Source organism: Pezoporus occidentalis, unplaced genomic scaffold, assembly GCF_034315485.1.
Source record: "Pezoporus occidentalis ecotype Australia unplaced genomic scaffold, CSIRO_AGI_Poc_V1 ctg21, whole genome shotgun sequence".
Lineage (NCBI taxonomy): Eukaryota > Metazoa > Chordata > Aves > Psittaciformes > Psittacidae > Pezoporus > Pezoporus occidentalis.
In genome coordinates, this window is record NW_026913964.1 from 1,208,474 (window position 1) to 1,228,607 (window position 20,134).

General features: G+C 52.1%; 2 protein-coding genes across 2 annotated transcripts in view; both read left to right on the forward strand.

Annotated features, from left to right (window-relative positions):
- SLC25A22 (solute carrier family 25 member 22) overlaps nucleotides 1–10,817 on the forward strand; it is a 55,119-nt gene extending 44,302 nt beyond the window's left edge. Inside the window, exons 7-10 of the mRNA XM_062619129.1 lie at nucleotides 434–605; nucleotides 1,720–1,874; nucleotides 8,994–9,069; nucleotides 9,945–10,817. Of these exons, the coding sequence (XP_062475113.1) occupies nucleotides 434–605; nucleotides 1,720–1,874; nucleotides 8,994–9,069; nucleotides 9,945–10,098 (557 nt within the window). The 3' untranslated portion in view covers nucleotides 10,099–10,817. The remainder of the gene's footprint in view (nucleotides 1–433; nucleotides 606–1,719; nucleotides 1,875–8,993; nucleotides 9,070–9,944) is intronic.
- A 5,344-nt stretch (nucleotides 10,818–16,161) lies between these two features.
- Nucleotides 16,162–19,982, forward strand: IRF7 (interferon regulatory factor 7). Its single transcript, XM_062619128.1, has 11 exons — nucleotides 16,162–16,285; nucleotides 16,368–16,530; nucleotides 16,765–16,927; nucleotides 17,001–17,080; nucleotides 17,257–17,302; nucleotides 17,428–17,541; nucleotides 17,630–17,785; nucleotides 17,937–18,056; nucleotides 18,190–18,570; nucleotides 18,704–18,822; nucleotides 19,337–19,982. The coding sequence occupies exons 1-11, from the start codon at nucleotides 16,272–16,274 to the stop codon at nucleotides 19,481–19,483; spliced, it is 1,503 nt and encodes a 500-aa protein (XP_062475112.1). The 5' UTR covers nucleotides 16,162–16,271; the 3' UTR covers nucleotides 19,484–19,982.
- Nucleotides 19,983–20,134: the final 152 nt, after the last annotated feature.

The following is a 20,134-nucleotide window of genomic DNA, read 5'->3' on the forward strand; positions in this document are numbered from 1 at the left end:
GTTAATGATTGCTTTCAAGAGAAGGAAGCAAAGAGCAAAACTGTTGAACCTCTCTTGTTTATGAATATCTTTAGTTTGTCCTACTGGGGGCTCGGGGACGTAGTTGGAAGCAGCTACCATCCTCTGCCTGCTCATGGCATTTCCTTTTCTCTGCACTGTGGAAGTCGTGTGTGACAGGCTGCTCCTGCTTAGGTAAAACCAACCAGTAGCAGAGTACAGTGGGCAGTGTTGTGTGGCAGCAGCTAGCTCCCACACTGGGACAGGCTGAGGGAGATGGGCTGAGTGGGAGCAAAAGTTTTCAGGGCACCTGGCTGGCCTCAGTCTGCATGCTTGATGTGCCAGTCTGCCTCTTCCTCCTCATCCCATGGCACCGGGCAGCAAGAGACTGTTGTTGAGCATCTTGCAGACCACTTCTCTCTCTGTTCCTCCCCAGCGGCACAGAAGAAGCTGATGGCAGCGCAGGCCCAACTCTCTTCTTCCTCTGCGACGAGGGTGGCAGAGCCAGTGGTGGAAACACGCACCACAGCAACACAGATAACAAGGGAGCTGCTGCGGAGCAAAGGCATCGCAGGACTCTACAAAGGCCTGGGAGCCACACTGCTAAGGTAGGATAGAATCATAGAATAGTTAGGGTTGGAAAGTACCTTAAGATCATCCAGTTTCACCCCCCCTGCCATGGGCAGGGATACCCCACACTAAACCATGTCACCCAAGGCTCTGTCCAACCTAGCCTTGAACCCCTCCAGGGATGTAGCATTCACAACTTCCCTGGGCAACCCATTCCAGTGCCTCACCACCCTCACAGTAAAGAACTTACTCCTTACATCCAATCTAAACTTCCCCTGTTTAAGTTTTAACCCATTACCCCTTGTACTGTCACTACAGTCCCTAATGAAGAGTCCTTCCCCGACATCCTTGTAGGCCCCCTTCAGATACTGGAAGGATGGCGTGGGTTTGAGTGCAGCAGTGTTCCCCGTCTTGAACCTGAAGCACCAGCCATCCAGGGGAAGAGCCTGCAAAGGGGCTTTGCTTCATGGGTGTGGGTTTGATTTGGTTTAGTTTCAGTGTGCAGGTTTTGCATACTAATGAAGGGAAGGTCAGGGAAGCGAGGGAGGCTACCTTTTTGTTCCAGGAAGATTTAATTCTGCTTCTTTCTTTGGAAGGTTTTATTTTATTCCCACATGGCCCGTATTTTAACAATGTAGAGAAGTCCTTGTGAGCTATTGAATCAGAACTGTCAGCCTGAGTCTCCAGAGTGCAAAACATGTTCTGGCCCATGGAGCATGTTGAATGCAAGGATCTGTATCTGCTCTGACACTCTTTACCCTTTCATAGAGTGACTTTCCTCTTACTAAAGGCAGAGCTAAAGCAAGGCTCAGTGGATGGGGCAGGATGCAATCCTCTTGATATAACAGAAATGGACAAACAATTCTGAATATGCCATGGTTTGAGTATTGAAAATCAGGGAGAGGCCATTGACTCAACAGGACTCTGTCCCTCCCATGGGCCTGTTGTATTTTTGCAGTCAGTTTTGCCCCTGTTGGGTTTTGGCTGCTATTTGCATTGCAATTGAAGAGCTGCTTTGTCTGTGTTGCGCTTGTGGCTGGTGCTGCCAATGCATGATGCTTGCAGCCCTTCATTTGATGTTCAGTTTGTTGGTGTCTCACTCTGACTTTGCTCATCCTTACTCTTTTTTTCCTTCTTCACTCCCCACCACAGGGATGTCCCGTTCTCCATTGTTTACTTCCCACTGTTTGCAAACCTGAACAAGCTGGGCCAGAAAGACCCCAATGTCAAGGCTCCATTCTATGTGTCCTTCCTTTCCGGATGTGTGGCTGGCAGTACAGCTGCGGTGGCTGTCAATCCTTGTGATGGTGAGTCCTGAGGAGCCTGTGCTGGTGATCTGGTGCCAGGTGCCAGGAGGCAGAAGCAGACTAGGTGAGGAGGAGAGTGATTGTACCAGCCTCTTCGCAGCATGAGCACACAGGGAGGTGCAGATGAAGACCTCTGCTGTCTGAGCTGCCTCCAGCTCAGATGGTGGTTTCTTCAGCTGAGCTATACCTTTGGCCACAGCTTACACAGAGATTTGCAGTACTCACTAGGTAAGTCAGGAAAAGGGTGTCATCCATTTCAGTTATTCACAGAATCATAGAATAGTTTGGGTTGGAAAGGACCTTAAGATCATCAAGTTCCAACCCCCCTGCCACGGGCAGGGACACCTGCCACTAAACCATGCCACCCAAGGCTCTGTCCAGCCTAGCCTTGAACACTGCCGGGGATGGAGCACTCACAACTTCCCTGGGCAACCCATTCCAGTGCCTCACCACCCTCACAGTAAAGAACTTCTTCCTTATATCCAATCTAAACTTCCCCTGTTTAAGTTTTAACCTGTTACCCCTTGTCCTATCACTACAGTCCCTAATGAATAGTCCCTCTCTAGCACCCTTGTAGGCTCCCTTCAGAAACTGGAAGGCTGCTATGAGGTCTCCACACAGCCTTCTCTTCTCCAGGCTGAACAGCCCTAACTTTCTCAGCCCGTCTTCATACGGGAGGTGCTCCAGTTCCCTTGTCATCCTTGTGGCCCTCCTCTGGACTTGTTCCAACATTCTTCACAGGAATGGCTGCGAACATGCCCCTGAAAAGGCACATTTCCACGTGCAATGATAATATGCAAATAAGAATCACGGGCAACCAGGTCAGACCTCAGATATGTGGCCTTTTCTCCTGCTCCACAGTGTCATGGTTTAAACCCAGTCAGGTAACTTGTTCACTCACTCCCAGTGAGTGGTGCCGGCCTGACAACAATCAAGCCCCCCCACCGGGGCTCTCCCCTTCCCCGCTCCCGGAGGAACGGGGAGGAGGATTGAAAGGGTGCAACTCGTACGGGTTGAGACAAGAGCAGTCCAGCAACCAATGTACAGCACAAATCACCACCACTACCACCAATGACAACAATGATAAGAGAAAATAACAAGGGAAGAGAATACAATACCACCGGCCAAGAAACGAGTCCAACCCCGAAGCCCGTGTCTTCCGGGTAGCTCCCAGTTACCTCCCATCCCCGGGCATGACGTGCTGTAATATGGAATACCTCTTTGGCTAGCCTGGGTCAGGCACCCCGTCTCTGCTTCCTCCCGGCTTCCCCTCCTCCCTGGCAGAGCATGAGCCTCACAAAGTCCTTGGTCAGGGTAAACATCACTTAGCAACAACCAAAAACATCGGTATCACCAGCACTGTTCCCAGTCTGGAAGTCAAAACACAGCACTGCACCAGCTACCACGAAGGAGAAACATGACTGCTACTGCTGAACCCAGGACATTATCCACCCCTTATTCCATACCATTCACGTCATGCTCAGATCCCACATTTTCAATACACCATCACTCTCCCACATGTATACATCTATATACATACAGACCAAGAGAAAAAGGTCATTTTCTTAGTGCCTGGACCAATCCCTATAATGCTGCCGAGTCCATTCGGTCCATAATGTCAGGTTCCATCTCTTGTAACAATCTTTCAGGGCAGGAGAGGCTGTGTGCAGTATTGGATCGTTGCCTGCTGATGCTGGTCATTCCTTTACTGAGGAACTCATCCGGTTCTATCAAAGTTCATTCTCTGTTGGGATGATGGTTGGAGGGAAGTCAGGGCCAGTCGCTGGTGACCTGGAGACATCTAGTTGATGGGCTATAAAAGTATTACACAGCAGGCAACAGCATACAGTTGAGTTCACTGGCCGTTTTCCCCTAAAATCAAATCCCCTTGAGGTATACATCGGACTTCCCCATCTTCCCGCATTACCCACCAAGTATATCCAGATCCCTGAGCAAAAGCAGTCCCACGAGTGGGTTTGCCTTTACCTGAAGCAGAAATAGCCCAGACTGTCTTCCCCAGCAAATTCTTCATATGCACCACGGGAACTTTGTCCCCCTCTACAATATGTAAAAGTTCTGACTGGGCCGGGCCAGCCCTGTTGGCAGATCCTCTGGTGTTGACCAACCAGGTAGCCTTCGGTAAGTGTGTATCCCAATGCTTGAAAGTTCCCCCACCCATTGCTCTCAGTGTAGTTTTTAACAGCCCATTGTACCGTTCGATTTTCCCAGAGGCTGGTGCATGGTAGGGGATGTGATATACCCACTCAATGCCATGCTCTTTGGCTCAAATATCTATAAGGTTATTCTGGAAATGAGTCCCATTGTCTGACTCAATTCTCTCTGGGGTCCCGTGTCGCCACAAAATCTGTTTCTCAAGGCCCAGGATGGTGTTCCGGGCAGTGGCATGGGGCACAGTGTATGTTTCCAGCCACCCGGTGGTTGCTTCCACCATGGTAAGCACATGGCGCTTGCCTTGGCGGGTTGGTGGCAGTGTGATATAGTCAATCTGCCAGGCCTCCCCATATTTATACTTCAACCATCGTCCTCCATACCAAAGAGGCTTTAACCGCTTGGCTTGTTTAATGGCAGCACATGTTTCACACTCATGAATAACCTGGGCAATAGTGTCCATTGTTAAGTCCACCCCTCGATCACGAGCCCAACTACATGTTACATCTCTGCCCTGATGGCCTCAAGTGTCATGGGCCCACTGGCCCAAAAATAACTCACCTTTATGTTGCCAATCTAAGTCCATCTGAGCCACTTCAATCTTAGCCGCTTTATCCACTTGATGGTTGTTCCGGTGTTCCTCAGTGGCCCAACTCTTGGGTACATGGGCATCTACATGATGTACCTTCACCACCAGGTTCTGCACCCGGGCAGCAATATCTTGCCACAGTGCAGCAGCCCAGATGGGTTTACCTCTACATTGCCAGTTGCTCTGCTTCCATTGCTTCAACCACCCCCACAGGGCATTTGCCACCATCCATGAGTCAGTATAGAGATAAAGTACTGGCCACTCTTCTTGTTCAGCAGTGTCCAGGGCCAGCTGGATGGCTTTCACCTCGGCAAACTGACGCGATTCACCCTCTCCTTCAGCAGTTTCTGCAACTTGTCGTCCAGGACTCCATACAGCTGCCTTCCATCTCCGATGCTTTCCCACAATACGGCAAGACCCATCAGTAAACAAGGCATACTGCTTTTCACTTTCTGACAGTTTATTATATGGTGGGGCCTCTTCAGCGCGCATCACCTCCTCCTTTGGTGACATTCCAAAATCTTTGCCCTCTGGCCAGTCCATGATGACTTCTAGAATGCCTGGACGACTGAGATTTCCTATTCGAGTTTGTTGTGTAATTAGTGCAGCCCATTTACTCCATGTAGCATCGGTTGCATGATGTGTAGAGGAGACCCTGCCTTTGAGCATTCAGCCCAGCGTGGGCAACCGGGGTGCCAGGAAGGGCTGTGCTTCAGTGCCAATCACTTCCGAAGCAGCTCGAACCCCTTCATAGGCTGCCAGTATCTCCTTCTCAGTTGGGGTATAGCTGGCCTCAGATCCTTTGTATCCCCGACTCCAAAAGCCGAGGGGTCGACCTGGAGTCTCCCCTGGAGCTTTCTGCCAGAGGCTCCAGGTAGGACCGTTCTCCCCAGCTGCAGTGTACAGCACATTTTTTACATCTGGCCCGGTCAAGACTGGTCCAAGGGCTACTGCATGAACTATCTCGCGTTTAATTTGCTCAAAGGCTTGTTGTTGCTCATGGCCCCATTTAAAATCATTCTTCTTCCGGGTCACATGATAGAGAGGGCTTACAATGGAACTGTAATTTGGGATGTGCATTCTCCAGAACCCCACAGCACCCAAGAAAGCTTGCGTTTCTTTCTTATTAGTTGGTGGAGACATTGCTGTTATCTTGTTGATCACATGTGTGGGGATCTGTCTACGTCCATCTTGCCATTTTATTCCCCAAAACTGAATCTCCTGTGCAGGTCCCTTGACCTTACTCCAGTTTATGGCGAAACCGGCTTTCAGCAGGATTTGGATTATTTTCCTCCCTTTCTCAAAGACTTCTTCCGCTGTATCGCCCCACACAACAATGTCATCAATGTATTGCAGGTGTTCTGGAGCTTGCCCCTGTTCCAGTGCAGTCTGGATCAGTCCGTGGCAAATGGTAGGGCTGTGTTTCCACCCCTGGGGCAGTCGGTTCCAAGTGAACTGGACACCCCTCCAAGTAAAAGCAAACTGTGGCCTGCACTCTGCTGCCAAAGGAATTGAGAAAAATGCATTGGCAATATCAATCGTGGCATACCACTTGGCTGCCTTTGACTCTAGTTCATACTGAAGTTCTAGCATGTCCGGTACGGCAGCACTCAATGGTGGTGTGACTTCATTCAGGCCACGATAGTCTACTGTTAGTCTCCATTCTCCATTAGACTTTCGCACTGGCCATATGGGGCTATTAAAGGGCGAGCGGGTCCTGCTGATCACCCCCTGACTCTCCAGTCTACAGATCAGCTGATGGATGGGAATCAGGGAGTCTCGGTTGGTGCGATCTTGCCGCCGGTGCACTGTTGTGGTCGCAATTGGCACTTGTTGTTCTTCAACTTTCAGCAACCCCACAACAGAAGGATCTTCTGAGAGGCCAGGCAAGGTGGACAGCTGCTCAATTTCCTCAGTCTCCAAAGCAGCAATACCAAAAGCCCACCGGTACCCTTTTGGGTCTTTGAAGTACCCTCTTGAGGTAGTCTATGCCGAGGATGCATGGAGCCTCTGGACCAGTCACAATAGGGTGCTTTTGCCATTCCCTCCCAGTCAGGCTGATTTCAGCCTCCAGCACAGTCAATTCTTGGGATCCTCCTGTCACTCCAGAAATATAGATGGGTTCCACCCCTTGACAGCTTGATGGCATCAGGGTACACTGTGCACCGGTATCTACTAGAGCCTTATACTTCTGTGGGACTGATGTGCCAGGCCACCTGATCCACCCAGTCCAGTAAATCCAATTGTCCCCTACCTCCACCTGGCTGGAGGCAGGGCCCCTCTAATGGTCATCACAGCATTGGACACTTAAGTCGGGGTAAAAGAGATTATTCTTCATTATCACAGGAGCTGGAGTAAAATCAGCTCTTCCACTCCATCTGGGAAACTGCTCACCAGAGACTTGAAGCCGTAGCTCTCATGGGACGATCAGTCTTGGCCCTTGCTCCTCTCTTCAATTCACTCACCCGTTCCTCCAAAGCTGAAGTAGGTTTTCCATCCCACTTTGTCATGCCTTCTCCGTGATCCAGCAGGTAAAACCATAGGGTACCCCGTGGCGTATACCTCCTGTATCTTCTCTCTGGAACAATAGGACACCTTTTGTTAATAGCTGAGGCGTGTGTTGGTACACGTGAGGAGCTGGATAAATCAGATAGATCGACCCTCAATTGTTTGAGTTTCTGGGACAGTTTTTCCACAGCTGAGATGATGGAAGGGGTGAGATTGTCTTCAAACTCTCGGAGTTTATGAACCATTTCATCCACTGTTAGTGGTACTATGTCATTCCAGGTTACTGTTGCCAATGAATGGGCATATGATGACGGTGCATTCCGTGTAAGTTTTCGCCACGTGGGTCGTGTACATTCAACTTCATCTGGATCTATAGGTGTATCCCCGTTATTCGGCTTGATGTGATAGAGCATCTCTACGATGGCCGATTCCCTCAGAGACTGGATGCCTTTGTCTATAGTAGTCCACTTGGCCAAACGACTCGTAACATCGTCCTTGTACGGAAACCTTTCTTTCACAGCTGCCAAGAGCCGCCTCCAAAGGCTGAGGGACTTTTTCTCTCTTGCAATTGCTTTGTCGATTCCCCCTTCTGTAGCAAGTGATCCCAGCTGCTTGGCTTCTGTACCTTCTAGTTCATGACCATCGGCCCCATTGTCCCAGCATCAGAGTAACCAGGTGATGATGTGCTCCCCTGGTTGACGGGTAAAATCTTTTCGCATATTCCGCAGCTTGGTTGAGGTCCGAGGTCAAGAAGTTACCTCTTCTTCTTCTTCTTCGTCATGTGATGATGACTCCTGATCAGATTCTGGACCGGGTGGTGAATTCATTGTTTCTTCATCTCGCTTCACCCTTCTTGCCTCTTTTTTGCTTGTTCTCTTGCGTACAGGGGCAACCGATATTGGTACGAATTGGTCCTCTGGTTTGGCTGCAGTAATTATCACTGTGGTTTGAGTAGCAACTGTACTTGTTGCTGGGGGTGGTGCAGCTGCTGTGCTTGGAGCTGGGGTAACCACGCTGTCTGTTGCAGTTGAAGTCTGAGCAGCTGCTGTACTTGCCACTGGGGTAGCTGCGCTGTTCATTGCAGCCAAAGTTTGAGTAGCGACTGTACTTGTCGCTGGGGGTGGTGTAGCTGCTGTGCCTAGAGCTGGAGTAGCTGCACTGACTGTTGCTTTGCCCTCAGATCCGCCTACCTTCTTTTCCTTTTGAAGGTGCTGGATAGTGTTGAACAAGGCCCTGTAAGCATAGGCCAAGCAAACATCACTTAGCAACAACCGAAAACATCGGTATCACCAGCACTGTTCCCAGGCTGGAAGTCAAAACACAGCACTGCACCAGCTACCACGAAGAAGAAAAATGACTGCTACTGCTGAACCCAGGACACACAGCATTTGCCTTAAGCTGCCACCTTGGTTTCTCTGATGTGAAAAACATCAGAAAGTAAATCCTCTCTGCAGCATTGCACACGCTCCAAGGTGTGAAGAAGTGTAAGAGCAGCATCATATATTTTAGATACTTCTTGAGAAGAAACTGGGTATTTGAAGATCAGTTCCCACTTTGCAGAAGGATATCTGAATTTGGAAGTGTTTAAAGCTTAAGTCAGCCTTGGAAACCTTGGTCACAGTGAGAGGACGTGGTTGGGGTTTGGGTGGCTGTGTTTTTCTTTTATCAGTTTGTAAAGAAATGTTTTGGTTTCACTTTTTTGTGCTGATAAATATATGAAAATGGTCTGTGGTTTTGGTGATTTGGTTTTGACTGTGTTTCAAAGACATTGGTCTCAGGGTGGCTCTTCCCTGCTGAAGAGCATGCTACATTCCCAGTGCTCACTCCTGTCTCTCTTCTCTTTTTTTTCCCAGTGATCAAAACACGGTTGCAGTCCTTGCAGAGGGGAGTGAACGAGGACACCTACTCAGGAATCCTGGACTGCACCAAGTAAGCCTCCTTGTGAAGCCGGCTACTGTACCAGATGTATGGCATCTGCTGCTGCCTGCTGCCAAGCAGTCAGTGCAGCTTCTAGACCCCCATGCAGCAGCTTCTCTGTTTTGATTTCCCTCTGAACACGTGCTTTTATCTATCTATATGGATAGATGTATATATATATATATGACCATATATATACTGTTCATGTATTTTTTTCCTATTTTGAACAAGGTAAATACAGCATTTATATTTAAATGCTTCTATCCAAATCCCAGCAGTCATAACAGTGAGATTTTATTTTTGCAGAGGGAGGCAAGTGATTGTCTCTCCTAAGGCCCTGTTGCCTGGAAATCCTACAGCATTAAGTCCGTATTCCTGCTGGGATGACTCCGAACAGCAGCTGCAGGAGGGCTGTCTGAGTGGACTGTCCCCAGCTGCACTCTTCTCTGACCCTTTGCAAAACTGTGGTCTGACTACTTCAGAACATGAAGGGAGTTTCAAAACACAAGTGCTCAATACAGCTTCTGTGTATTGCTGCTGTTGGCAGAATCTCTTGCGATCTGACTGTCCCCCATACTGAGGATTGGAGTTGGCCCCACCTTTTGAACAGGGGGACCTCTTGATGCAAGCATGGGGTTGTCTTAGCTGTACATCCAGACCCAGGCAGACACTCTTGCTCCTGGCCAGCTGTAGGGATGGAGCATGTTCTTGCACAGTCTTTTGCAGAGCACTTGGGGATGGTGGATGATCTACTGTGGAGGCAGTGCCAGGTGACAGTGTTTGCCTGGGTTTAGTCTCTGGAAGGAGGCAAAAAAGCCAGGGCATGGCCAGAAGTTCTGCTGGTGTGGTGGGATGGACACTGACCTGTGTGTGCCATTTCTCCCCAGGAAGATCTGGCAGAAGGAAGGTCCCATGGCCTTCTTGAAAGGGGCATACTGCCGAGCCCTGGTCATTGCTCCTCTCTTCGGCATTGCACAAGTTGTCTACTTCATCGGCATCGCAGAGTTCCTGCTCGACATGCTCCCCAAGCACCGGGCCTAGCCCCAGCACACCTCTCTGTGCCCTCCTGCCCTCTGCAGCGCTGAATTCATCCCCATGTTCATCATCCATGTCAACTGATGTCAGAGCAACAGCACAAAGGGTTCGCACAGGGATGCTGAGGGAATGTGTTCTCCAGATGAGCAAATGCAGTGAGGGAGATACAGTCCCTTTTCTGTCTCAGTCTGGAACCTGCCCCCTCCTGCTCCTTCCACGGACAATACCTAATTATGCATTGTCTTTTATTCTTCTCCTTTCCTTTTTTTTTTTTTTTTAATTGTTATTCTCAAGGGCACTGGTAAGCACAGGCTGGGCTTGCAGACCCAGAATTCTCCTCCCAGCCCTGGGGAGGAAGAGGGATGGGAAAGAAATAGTCTGAATTCTCATCTACTTGGTTCCCCTCTTTCTTCCTAGAGTTGCCAGCTATCTGATGAGGAGCTGGAGGAGCAGCTGTGTCCTTTCCCCTAAGGCCCTCCTCAGCTCTGTTGGCCTCAGAGGGGAGAACCGGCCCTGTGCAGAAGGGGCTCATCTCACCTCAGCCAGGGGCACCATGGGGTGAGGTGCTGGATCTGGCAAGTTCCTTTGTCTGGAAACCTTCACTCCTCATTTCTCCCTTTCTCAAAAATGAGTTGGACTTAAATGTTCTAGATCAGAGGAAGGTAAAGGGCATCGTTACTATTGACTTTGTAATTATTTTGGTTTAAAGCAAAGGGATGTTCCTCCTAACAAAGTGTCACAGGCACATCCAGGTGAGGTACAGAGATGAGATGTCTGCTCCATAGGGAACACATCAGTGGGATCACGCGAAAGTCTGAAGGTGCTTCCCTGCTTGGCTACAGGCAGGGGGTAGAGAGGAACTTGGGATCAAGTTATTTTTGTTCAGGGAAGGGGGGTGGGTTGGGTGTTTGTTTTTTTTTTTAATGCAGGGGTTGTGGGGTGGCAAAACCAAACGAAGAAACCACTTACATTCCTTCAGCCGTGGCTGCAAGTGTAGATTAGCAGACTTTGGGTCTGTTTTTTTCTCCAGCCTGGCCCCAGGTGTGTGAAAGGAGGTGCCTGCTCCTCTTCTGCGGTGCCCGACCTCAGGGAGCAGTGCAAGAAATGCTGTGCACCTTGCAGGGTTAAAACACAAGGTCTGGTTGTGCTTTGATGTTTGACGTGGGTGTGTTTGGAGCCAACTGGTGCTGAAGAGGCAGAGGGTTCATGCACCCAAGCAAGGAGCTGTTTGCATGTACGTGATTCCTGGGTCGAGTCCTCTGCATCATAAAAACTATCATTGTGTTTGCCTCTGGGTGGTGATTGTTGTTTTGTGGCTGAGGGCAAATCCACACCTACAACCCGATGTGTCAAAGGGACACTGCCTCAGCTAGCATCACTTGCCAGAGGACTTCCTCGTTTCAGTACTCTAGAGCTGTGTAATTAATTCTAGCTTAAATGATATTGTGAGATCTACCAACCCAGTGTGATCTTCTCCATTATTTATTTGATTTGGTGCAATTGACCTGACTTTGGTGTTTAAATTAAACTGGTTGAATTAACTTTTCATTCCTTCTTTTCACCTTGTTCTCCAGGCACTTGCTTGGTATTTGTGTTTCAAATGTATATTTAAATTAATTAAAAAGAAAAGAAATCCCTGTTTTTAATGTTTAAAAAAAACCCACCTGTGTTTCCATGTTCTTGGGTTAGGTTTTTGCAGGACCTCCATGTTGAAGGTCTTCTTCCCTAATGCATCCTTTTTCTCTTCAAATAAGTTGTTCTGTGGCTGATTTGTTAGTTGTTGGTTTGCATATGTGAATCATTTTCTTTTTCTTTCTTTGTTTCTTAATGGCTTTGTGTATCTGGGAAGGTATCTGTGCGGAGACTGTGATAAATGCCTGTGTTGTGCTTAGTGCTGTGATGCTGCTCTTGCTCTGCATTTCCCTTGGGTGGATTAGAAGAGAAAGGGATTTGGGGGGGGCGATGGTTTGGAGTTTTTTAGGTGCTCTGATCCTTGCTGCTTGGTGATTTACACAAAATCCTGGCTCATAAAAGTAGTGGAGTTTCTGCTTGCCCTTCTGCCTGCAAGGACTTCCCCTGAAGCTGAGTGCCATGTGACTGCAGAGGGGTGTGTGGAGTGCAGGTTTGTATTGTGGGGTTATATTCAGAGGAAAACTTGATGTAGTGAAGATCTGAGGTCCAGGGAAAGCTCTTGTCCTTTTGGATGCTTTTAGAAACTTCTCTCATCCTCCACGTTGGAGCTGGTGACCTGAAAGGGGCTGATTTTTTAGCTTGGATGTGCCTGTGATCCCGGAAGACATGGCGCTGTGTCAGGGGATAGTTACTGTGCCCCAAGGGAGCCCCGCAGGCAGGCAGGAGTTTAATTTAAACTGGGAGAATATCTGTGAACTTAATTCTGGATTAACAGAAACCTCTAAGCATTGTTTGCAGTACTGAGGAATAAAAGTAGCTAAATACACGTGGAAAAACTCATCTCTGCTCCACTCTCTGTGGGTGCCATTTTTCCCTGGGGCAAGGAACAACAACCAGCATAGGCTCAGCTCCTTGTGTATCCTACCCTGTCCCCAGCCCTCTGGCAAAAGTCCACTGAGCCCAGGCTCTTTGCAGTCATACCTTGTCCCATGTCAACCCTGTCCCTTGCTGCTGCCCTGACCATGATCTTGTGTTTGGGTTTGTGCTGTTTACTACTCTTAAATACAGTTTGGTGGAGGTGCTGTACACCCTGTCGTAGGTTTAGGCAGGTGGGTCAGTTGGGGATGGTGAAATTACCTGCAACACAATGAGAAGAATTCCTAAATCCCTGAGGGGAATTTCCTACAAAGCACAGGGGAACTTCCTGGCAACCAGTAGGGGAATTCCCAGAATCATAGAATCATAGAATCACAGAATAGTTAGGGTTGGGAAAGACCTTAAGATCATCTAGTTCCAACTCCACTTCCATGGGCAGGGACACCTCACACTAAACCGTATCACCCAACGCTCCTTCTGGCCTGGCTTTGAACACTGCCGGGGATGGAGCACTCACAACTTCCCTGGGCAACTCATTCCAGTGCCTCACCACCCTCACAGTAAAGAATTTCTTCCTTATATCCAATCTAAACTTCCCCTGTTTTAAGTTTTAACCTGTTACCCCTTGTCCTATCACTACAGTCTCTAATGAAGAGTCCCTCCCCAGCATCCCTATAGGCCCCCTTCAGATACTGGAAGGCTGCAATGAGGTCTCCATGCAGCCTTCTCTTCTCCAGGCTGAACAGCCCCAACTTCCTCAGCCTGTCTTCATACAGGAGGTGCTCCAGTCCCCTGATCATCCTCGTGGCCCTCCTCTGGACTTGTTCCAACAGTTCCATGTCCTTTTTATGTTGAGGACACCAGAACTGTACACAGTACTCCAGGTGAGGTCTCACAAGAGCAGAGTAGAGGGGCAGGATCACCTCCTTCGACCTGCTGGTCATGCTCCTTTTGATGCAGCCCAGGATACAGTTGACTTTCTGGGCTACAAGTGCACACTGCCGGCTCATGTTCATTTTCTCATTGACCAACACCCTCAAGTCCTCTTCAGGGGTGCTCTGAATCTCTTCTCTGCCCAACCAAAGGCCTCTGTGCCTGCCCCTTCCTTGCTTTTGAGGCCTGGCATGGCTGGTGGGGACCCCCATAGGGCTCTCATCCTTTTGCAAGGATGTGAAAAGCATCCTTTGCAGCACCGACACACACACGTGGGGCTGATGCAGGATCCCAGGGTTGATTTTCCTTCTTTTTTCCCTTTCTTTTTGTTTGCATAGATCTATGGAGCCACCTTCGCCTTCATGGCTGTTGGGCCTGTGGCACTAGGTGCATCGGGAGCAGGCACGATGCCAGGAGCATCCCAGCTTCACAGGGAAAGGGAGTGCCTGGAAAACTGGCTCCTGGGCAGGGAGCCCTACCCTCCTGGGGTTTGCTTTCGTTTCCCATTGTTTTACCACATGCCCTGAGACTGCAAACCAAGGCAGCCTGAGAGAAACATTAAAATAGTTTCTTATTTATGACGTTTAATGCAGGCGTGGGAGTTTCCAGGCCAGAGGCCAGCCCTGCGCTCCTCGGGCTGTGCTGCTGGATGCACCCTGGGAAACCCCGGCGGCGGGCGCAGCTGCCTTCGTGCTAAGCCCGAGCACATCCCCAGTGCCTGCCTGCCCTGTGCTCCTTGCAAACCAGTGTGGTTTGGTTTTGGGATGCAGCCATCCTGCAGCAGCACTTTTGGGGCCACAGCATGGGGCTCTGGGAGCTTCTTCCCTCAGCCTGGGGCCTGCTCCCACTGCTGTGTCCCAGGGCTGTGCAGGGATTTTGAATTTCCAACTCAAACCATTCTTTGTGTCCTGATCACTGCTCAGATTGGGCTGGGTATTGGTCAGCAGGTGGTGAGCGGTTGTATTCTCTTCCCTTGTTATTTCCCTTATTATTATTATTGGTAGCAGCAGCAGTGATTTCTGTTATACCTTAGTTACTGGACTGTTCTTATCTCAACCCATGGGAGTTACATTATTTCGATTCTCTTCCCCATCCCTCTGGGAGCAGGGGCAGGAAGAAGGGGATAAGTGAGCAAGTGCTTTCATGGTTCCGAGTTACCGGCTGGAGTTAAACAGTTCTTTGTGTGGCTGGATAAGGCTGGAGCAGGATGTCCTGCTGGGGAGCAGAGAATATAAAACTAAAAGGGCAAAAAGAATACAATAACCAGCAGTGATGCACAATACAACCACTCACCACCTGTCGACCGATACCCAGCCTGACCCGAGCAGTGAACAGGATACACAGGATGGTTTGGGTTGGAAGGGATCTTAAAGCTCATCCAGTTCCAACCCCCTGCCATGGGCAGGGACACCTTCCACTAGAGAATGTTGCTCCAAGCCCCGTCCAACCTGGTCTTGACCGCTGCCAGGGACGGGGCAGCCACAGCTTCTCTGGGCACCCTGTGCCAGTGCCTCAGCACCCTCACAGTGAAGAACTTCTTCCTAGTGTCTAATCTAAATCTCCCCTCTCTCAGCTTAAAGCCGTTCGCCTTGTCCTGTCCCTACAGGCCTACGTCTAAAGCCCCGCCCCAGCTTTCCTGTCGGCCCCTTTAGGCACTTGAAGTGTCCGTAGGGTCTCCCGGCGCCCCCTCTCCTCCAGCTGAACACAGTTCATGCAGCCAGGAGCGCGGGGGATGTGGGACCAGGCTGAGCCTGCGGCATCCCCCGGGATGGCAAGGGAACGTGACACACGCACACACAGAGACAAGCACACACAGAGACACGCACACACAGAGACACGCACACACAGAGACAAGCACACACAGAGACAAGCACACACAGAGACACGCACACACAGAGACACGCACACACAGAGACACGCGCACACAGAGACACGCACACACAGAGACACGCACACACAGAGACACGCACACACAGAGACACGCACACAGAGACACGCACACACGGAGACAAGCACACACAGAGACACGCACACACAGAGACACGCACACACAGAGACAAGCACACGCACACTCAGAGACAAGCACACACAGAGACTCGCACACAGAGACACGCACACACAGAGACACGCTCACACAGAGCACACACAGAGACACGCACACACAGAGACAAGCACACACAGAGACACGCACACACAGAGACAAGCACACACAGAGACACGCACACACAGAGACACGCACACACAGAGACACGCACACACAGAGACACGCACACACAGAGACACGCACACACAGAGACACGCACACACAGAGACACGCACACACAGAGACACGCACACACGGAGACAAGCACACACAGAGACAAGCACACACAGAGACACAGAGACAGAGACAAGCACACACAGAGACACGCACACACAGAGACAAGCACACACAGAGACACGCACACACAGAGACAAGCACACACAGACACGCACACACAGAGACACGCACACACAGAGACACGCACACACAGAGACACGCACACACAGAGACACGCACACGCACGCACTCACACACTCACACACTCACACACTCCCCTCCCCCAGCCCCGCGGCCGCCACACTTTCGCTTTCGAAAAGGTCCCGAGTCACTTTCGAGATGGTGACGTGTTTTCCAGGAACCCGGCCTACAAAAGGGCCGGGCGGGAGGCGGCCGAGGGCTCCCTCCTCGGACCGAGCAGCGGGCGCGCCGCGGCACCATGGCGAGCGATGGGTAAGCAACGCCCCAGCGCCCCCTGCCCCGGTCACCGGCCCCCGTGGCTCCGGTCCTGCCGGTGACGGCCCCGCATCCTCAGGGACGCCGCGAAGCTGCGGTTCGTGCCCTGGCTGCTGAACGCCGTGACCAGCGGGATCTACCAGGGGCTCTGCTGGACGGACCCGTACCGCGGCGCCTTCCGCGTCCCCTGGAAGCACAACTCCAGGAAGGATGTCACTAGCAGTGACTGGGAGATCTTCAAGGTGGGTGGGATGGGGGCTCACCAGAAGCAACCCCCAGGTGCTCAGGGTGGGTCGGGTGAGGGGGTGACCAGCAGCAAGCTCAAGGTATTCAAAATGGGTGGGATGGGAGGAGTGGCCTGCAGCTACCTCAAGGTCTTTAGGATGGGTAGGATGTGGGAATTGGTGACTGGGTATCCCTGAAACCTCTATGCTTATGGAGCCATGGTGCCCGTGTGCACCTCCCCTCACCCCCAGGAATGGGCAAAGGTGGGCGGACGGTATGAGGAGTGCCCTGAGAACCCGGTCAAGTGGAAGACCAACTTCCGTTGCGCCCTGAAGAGCACCCAAATGTTCGTGGAGCTGGAGGACCACTCCAAGTGTGGTGATGACCCACACAAGGTGTTTGCCGTTAAGCCAGGTGAGCCTGGCCCCATGGGGAGGCCTTGCTGGGGCGATTTCAGACCTCCCCACTCATGCTGTTCTCCTTCCAGACTTATGGCATGGCAATGCAGGAGATTTCAGCAGCCCCAACCCTGCGGCGGACCAGCAGCCGCTGCACCAGCAGTTGCAGGTAACAGGGTGGGCATGGCGGGCTGGAGAGTCCCCTGTGCTGCTGACAGGTGTTGCACCCCCATGTCCTTGGGGTGCTCCTGAGCTGGAGCCCAGCACCTGACTGAAGCATGGGGTGGGGGGAGGCTGGGTGCCCCCATCCACAGCAGTAAGACCCCATCCCACTTCCCTCCACAGCTGCAGTTCGACCCCCAAGACGTGGCCCCAGAAATTGCTCCCCCAGGTATGTGCTGGTCCCCCAGGATTTTTTTTGGGGGGGGAGCATTCCAGTAGATATAGCTGGGGTGTTTTTGAGATTGTGCGACTTCCCACCCACTGTCTCCCCATTCCTACCCCATCCCCTACCAGGCTGTGCTGACCCTCTACAGCCATCACTGCTGGAGGAGCTGCAGTTGGTGCTGCAGCAGTGTGGCATCTCCACCCGCGACCTTGGCCCCCAAACCCCATCCTGGGCACCTGCAGGTGAGTTCAGCCCCACTTACAGGGTGCAGGGTGGGTGATACAATGGGTGGGTGACGCTGGCCGCCTCCCACTGGTGATTTCTCTGCAGGGGATGCGCCCCAGCAGAACATCCTCCTCCAGCCTCATCCAGACCTCAGCCAAAACAACTGCCTCCAGCCTCCCCCTCAGCAGTGGGTGCCTCCAGTGGAGCAGCCCCCCTTGGGTGCCTACAGCCCTCCAGACCCTATGCTGCTGGAGCAGCAAGGTAGGTACTGGGGGGGAGGATCCAGCCCCAGGCATAGAAACACCGTATTGGGGTGGGAAGGGGCTGGGGAGCTGCCCTGTACACCCCACACTGAAGCAACCCTTCCACCCTGCTGCATCCCAAATGTCAGTGCTGTCTGTCTCGGCTGCAGGGGCCATGACAGTGCCATGCCACCAGCCAGAGGTCCCTGTCCCTGTGCCAACTGCACAGGAAGTGATGCTCCTCACTGCTACCGCTACCGCCCCTGTGCCACTGGTGGAGGATAACACAGGTGAGGCTTGTTAATTATTAATAGATGCAAATAAGTATTACATCTATTAATAATAAATATTGTATAATGTTAATGTTGGACGGGGGGCGTTTGGGTTTGGGGGAATGTGGTTGCTGATCGTTATCCCGTGCAGGCGGCTTCATCCCCGACCTGGATGTCAGCATCTACTACCGGGGGAAGCTCGTCCACCAGGAGGAGGTGGCAGGCAGCCGGTGCCTGCTGGTGTACCAGAGCTGTGATCCGGCGGTGGCCGGGCGCCCCGGCAGCCTGGTGCATTTCCCCAGCCCCGCCACGCTGCCCGACAGGAAGCAGCTGTGGTTCACCGAGGAGCTGCTGCGCGGCGCCGGGCTGCAGCTGGAGCATCGCGGCCACAAGCTCTTCGCCACCCGCCTCAAGAAGTCCAGGGTCTTCTGGGCCCTGTCCCGGCAGCTTGAGGGCATTGGGGACCTCCCGGCCAACCCCCTCATCCGGAACCAGGAAACCCCCATCTTTGACTTCACCGAGTTTTGCACAGGTGGGCAGGGGTGCCCGGGTGGGTCTGTCCTGACTTTGGGGCTCATGGGAGCCAGCGCCAGGATGTCACAAGCATCTGAACCCTTCACAGCCCCTCTGTGCACCCCAAAACTGAGCCCTGCCTCTCTTTGCAGAGCTGAGGGAGTTCCGCACTGACAGAAGGAAGCAGTCCCCTGACTTCACCATCTACCTCTGCTTTGGGCAGTCTTTGTCTGTGGCCAAGCCCAAGAAGTCCAAGCTCATCCTGGTCAAGGTGCAGGGACCAACACTCACCACTGCCCCACTGCTGCCTGGGGGAAGGGGGAGGGGGAGGGGGGGAGACTTCCTAGGGGCCAGGGGAGATGGGGGACTGGGTGCTTGAGGAAAGAGACCCTGGGGGTCTGGGACATGCGGGGATGTGGGTACTCAAGGAGGGGGTACCTCGGGGACTGGGAGAGATGGGATGGGGAAACTGAGTGACAGGGGCAGGGGCGCCAAGGAGCAGGACCCTTGGGCACTCGGGACTGGGGGGAGGGGGTGGTTGCATGCCAGGGAGGGGAACCTTTGGGAAGCAAGGGACATACGGGAGTGCCAGTTGCCTGGGGAGGGGTAGACCAGGGAGTGCCACGCTAGACGGGGGCAGCAGGATGGGTCAGGAGGGAGCTGGGCAGGGATGGGGACCTCAGGGGCTGGGGGAGACGCAGAGTGCCGTGCACCGAGGCTGTGCAGGGCTTTGCAGCACCGTTGGGCAGCTGCCCCTCTCCCTGATGGTTGTTTTGCTGCCACAGCTGGTGCCCAAGTTCTGTGAATACTGGTACGAGCAGGTCCTGCGGGAGGGTGCGTCCTCCCTGGACAGTGGCACAGTCAGCCTGCAGCTCTCCGACTCCTTCAGCCTCTTTGAGCTCATCGAGCAGTACAACATGCAGCTGGACTGACCCACCAGGGACAGGCGCCAGCCGGAGCCTGTCGCATCACGGGCAGCACAAACCGGCATCCCCCCTGGAACACCACAGCGGAATGCTTATGGTGGGGACCTTTCCTCCTCTGCATCCCGCACCCCAAGGGCGGCTTCAGTGGCCAGTCCTGGAGCTGCAGGACACCTTGCTGTTCCCCTCCATCAGTTGCCAATGCGTGTGTTTGTGGAGAGTGGTCATTTTCAGGTTTATTTTCTTAACTTTTCTAAGTTTAAATATAAATATGTATAGCAGTGCTTCCTGCTTGCTGATGTTGCCTGGACATGTGCCCTCACTGTCACTCTGAGACCTTCACACTCCCACCCCCAAAACCATGGGCTCTGTGGCCAGCCTTATCCCAGCAAAGCCCCTGTTGCCAGTGGACTTGTACCAGAGTGCTCCTCACCAGCTTCTCCCCCTTACATTTGTGTAAATGAGGTGTCTTCCCACACATGAAGGGATGCATTTATCGATGCATTTATTTCCCTGCATTAAGGCTGCAAATCTGACTTGGAGGCGAAGTGTGTTGACGACAGCGTGGCTAAACAAGAATAGGTCTTGACCAAGTTCCTCCCTGCTGGCCCAGAGCTACTCACTTGAGATGTTCTGGAACAACAAGGCAGTAACTACAGC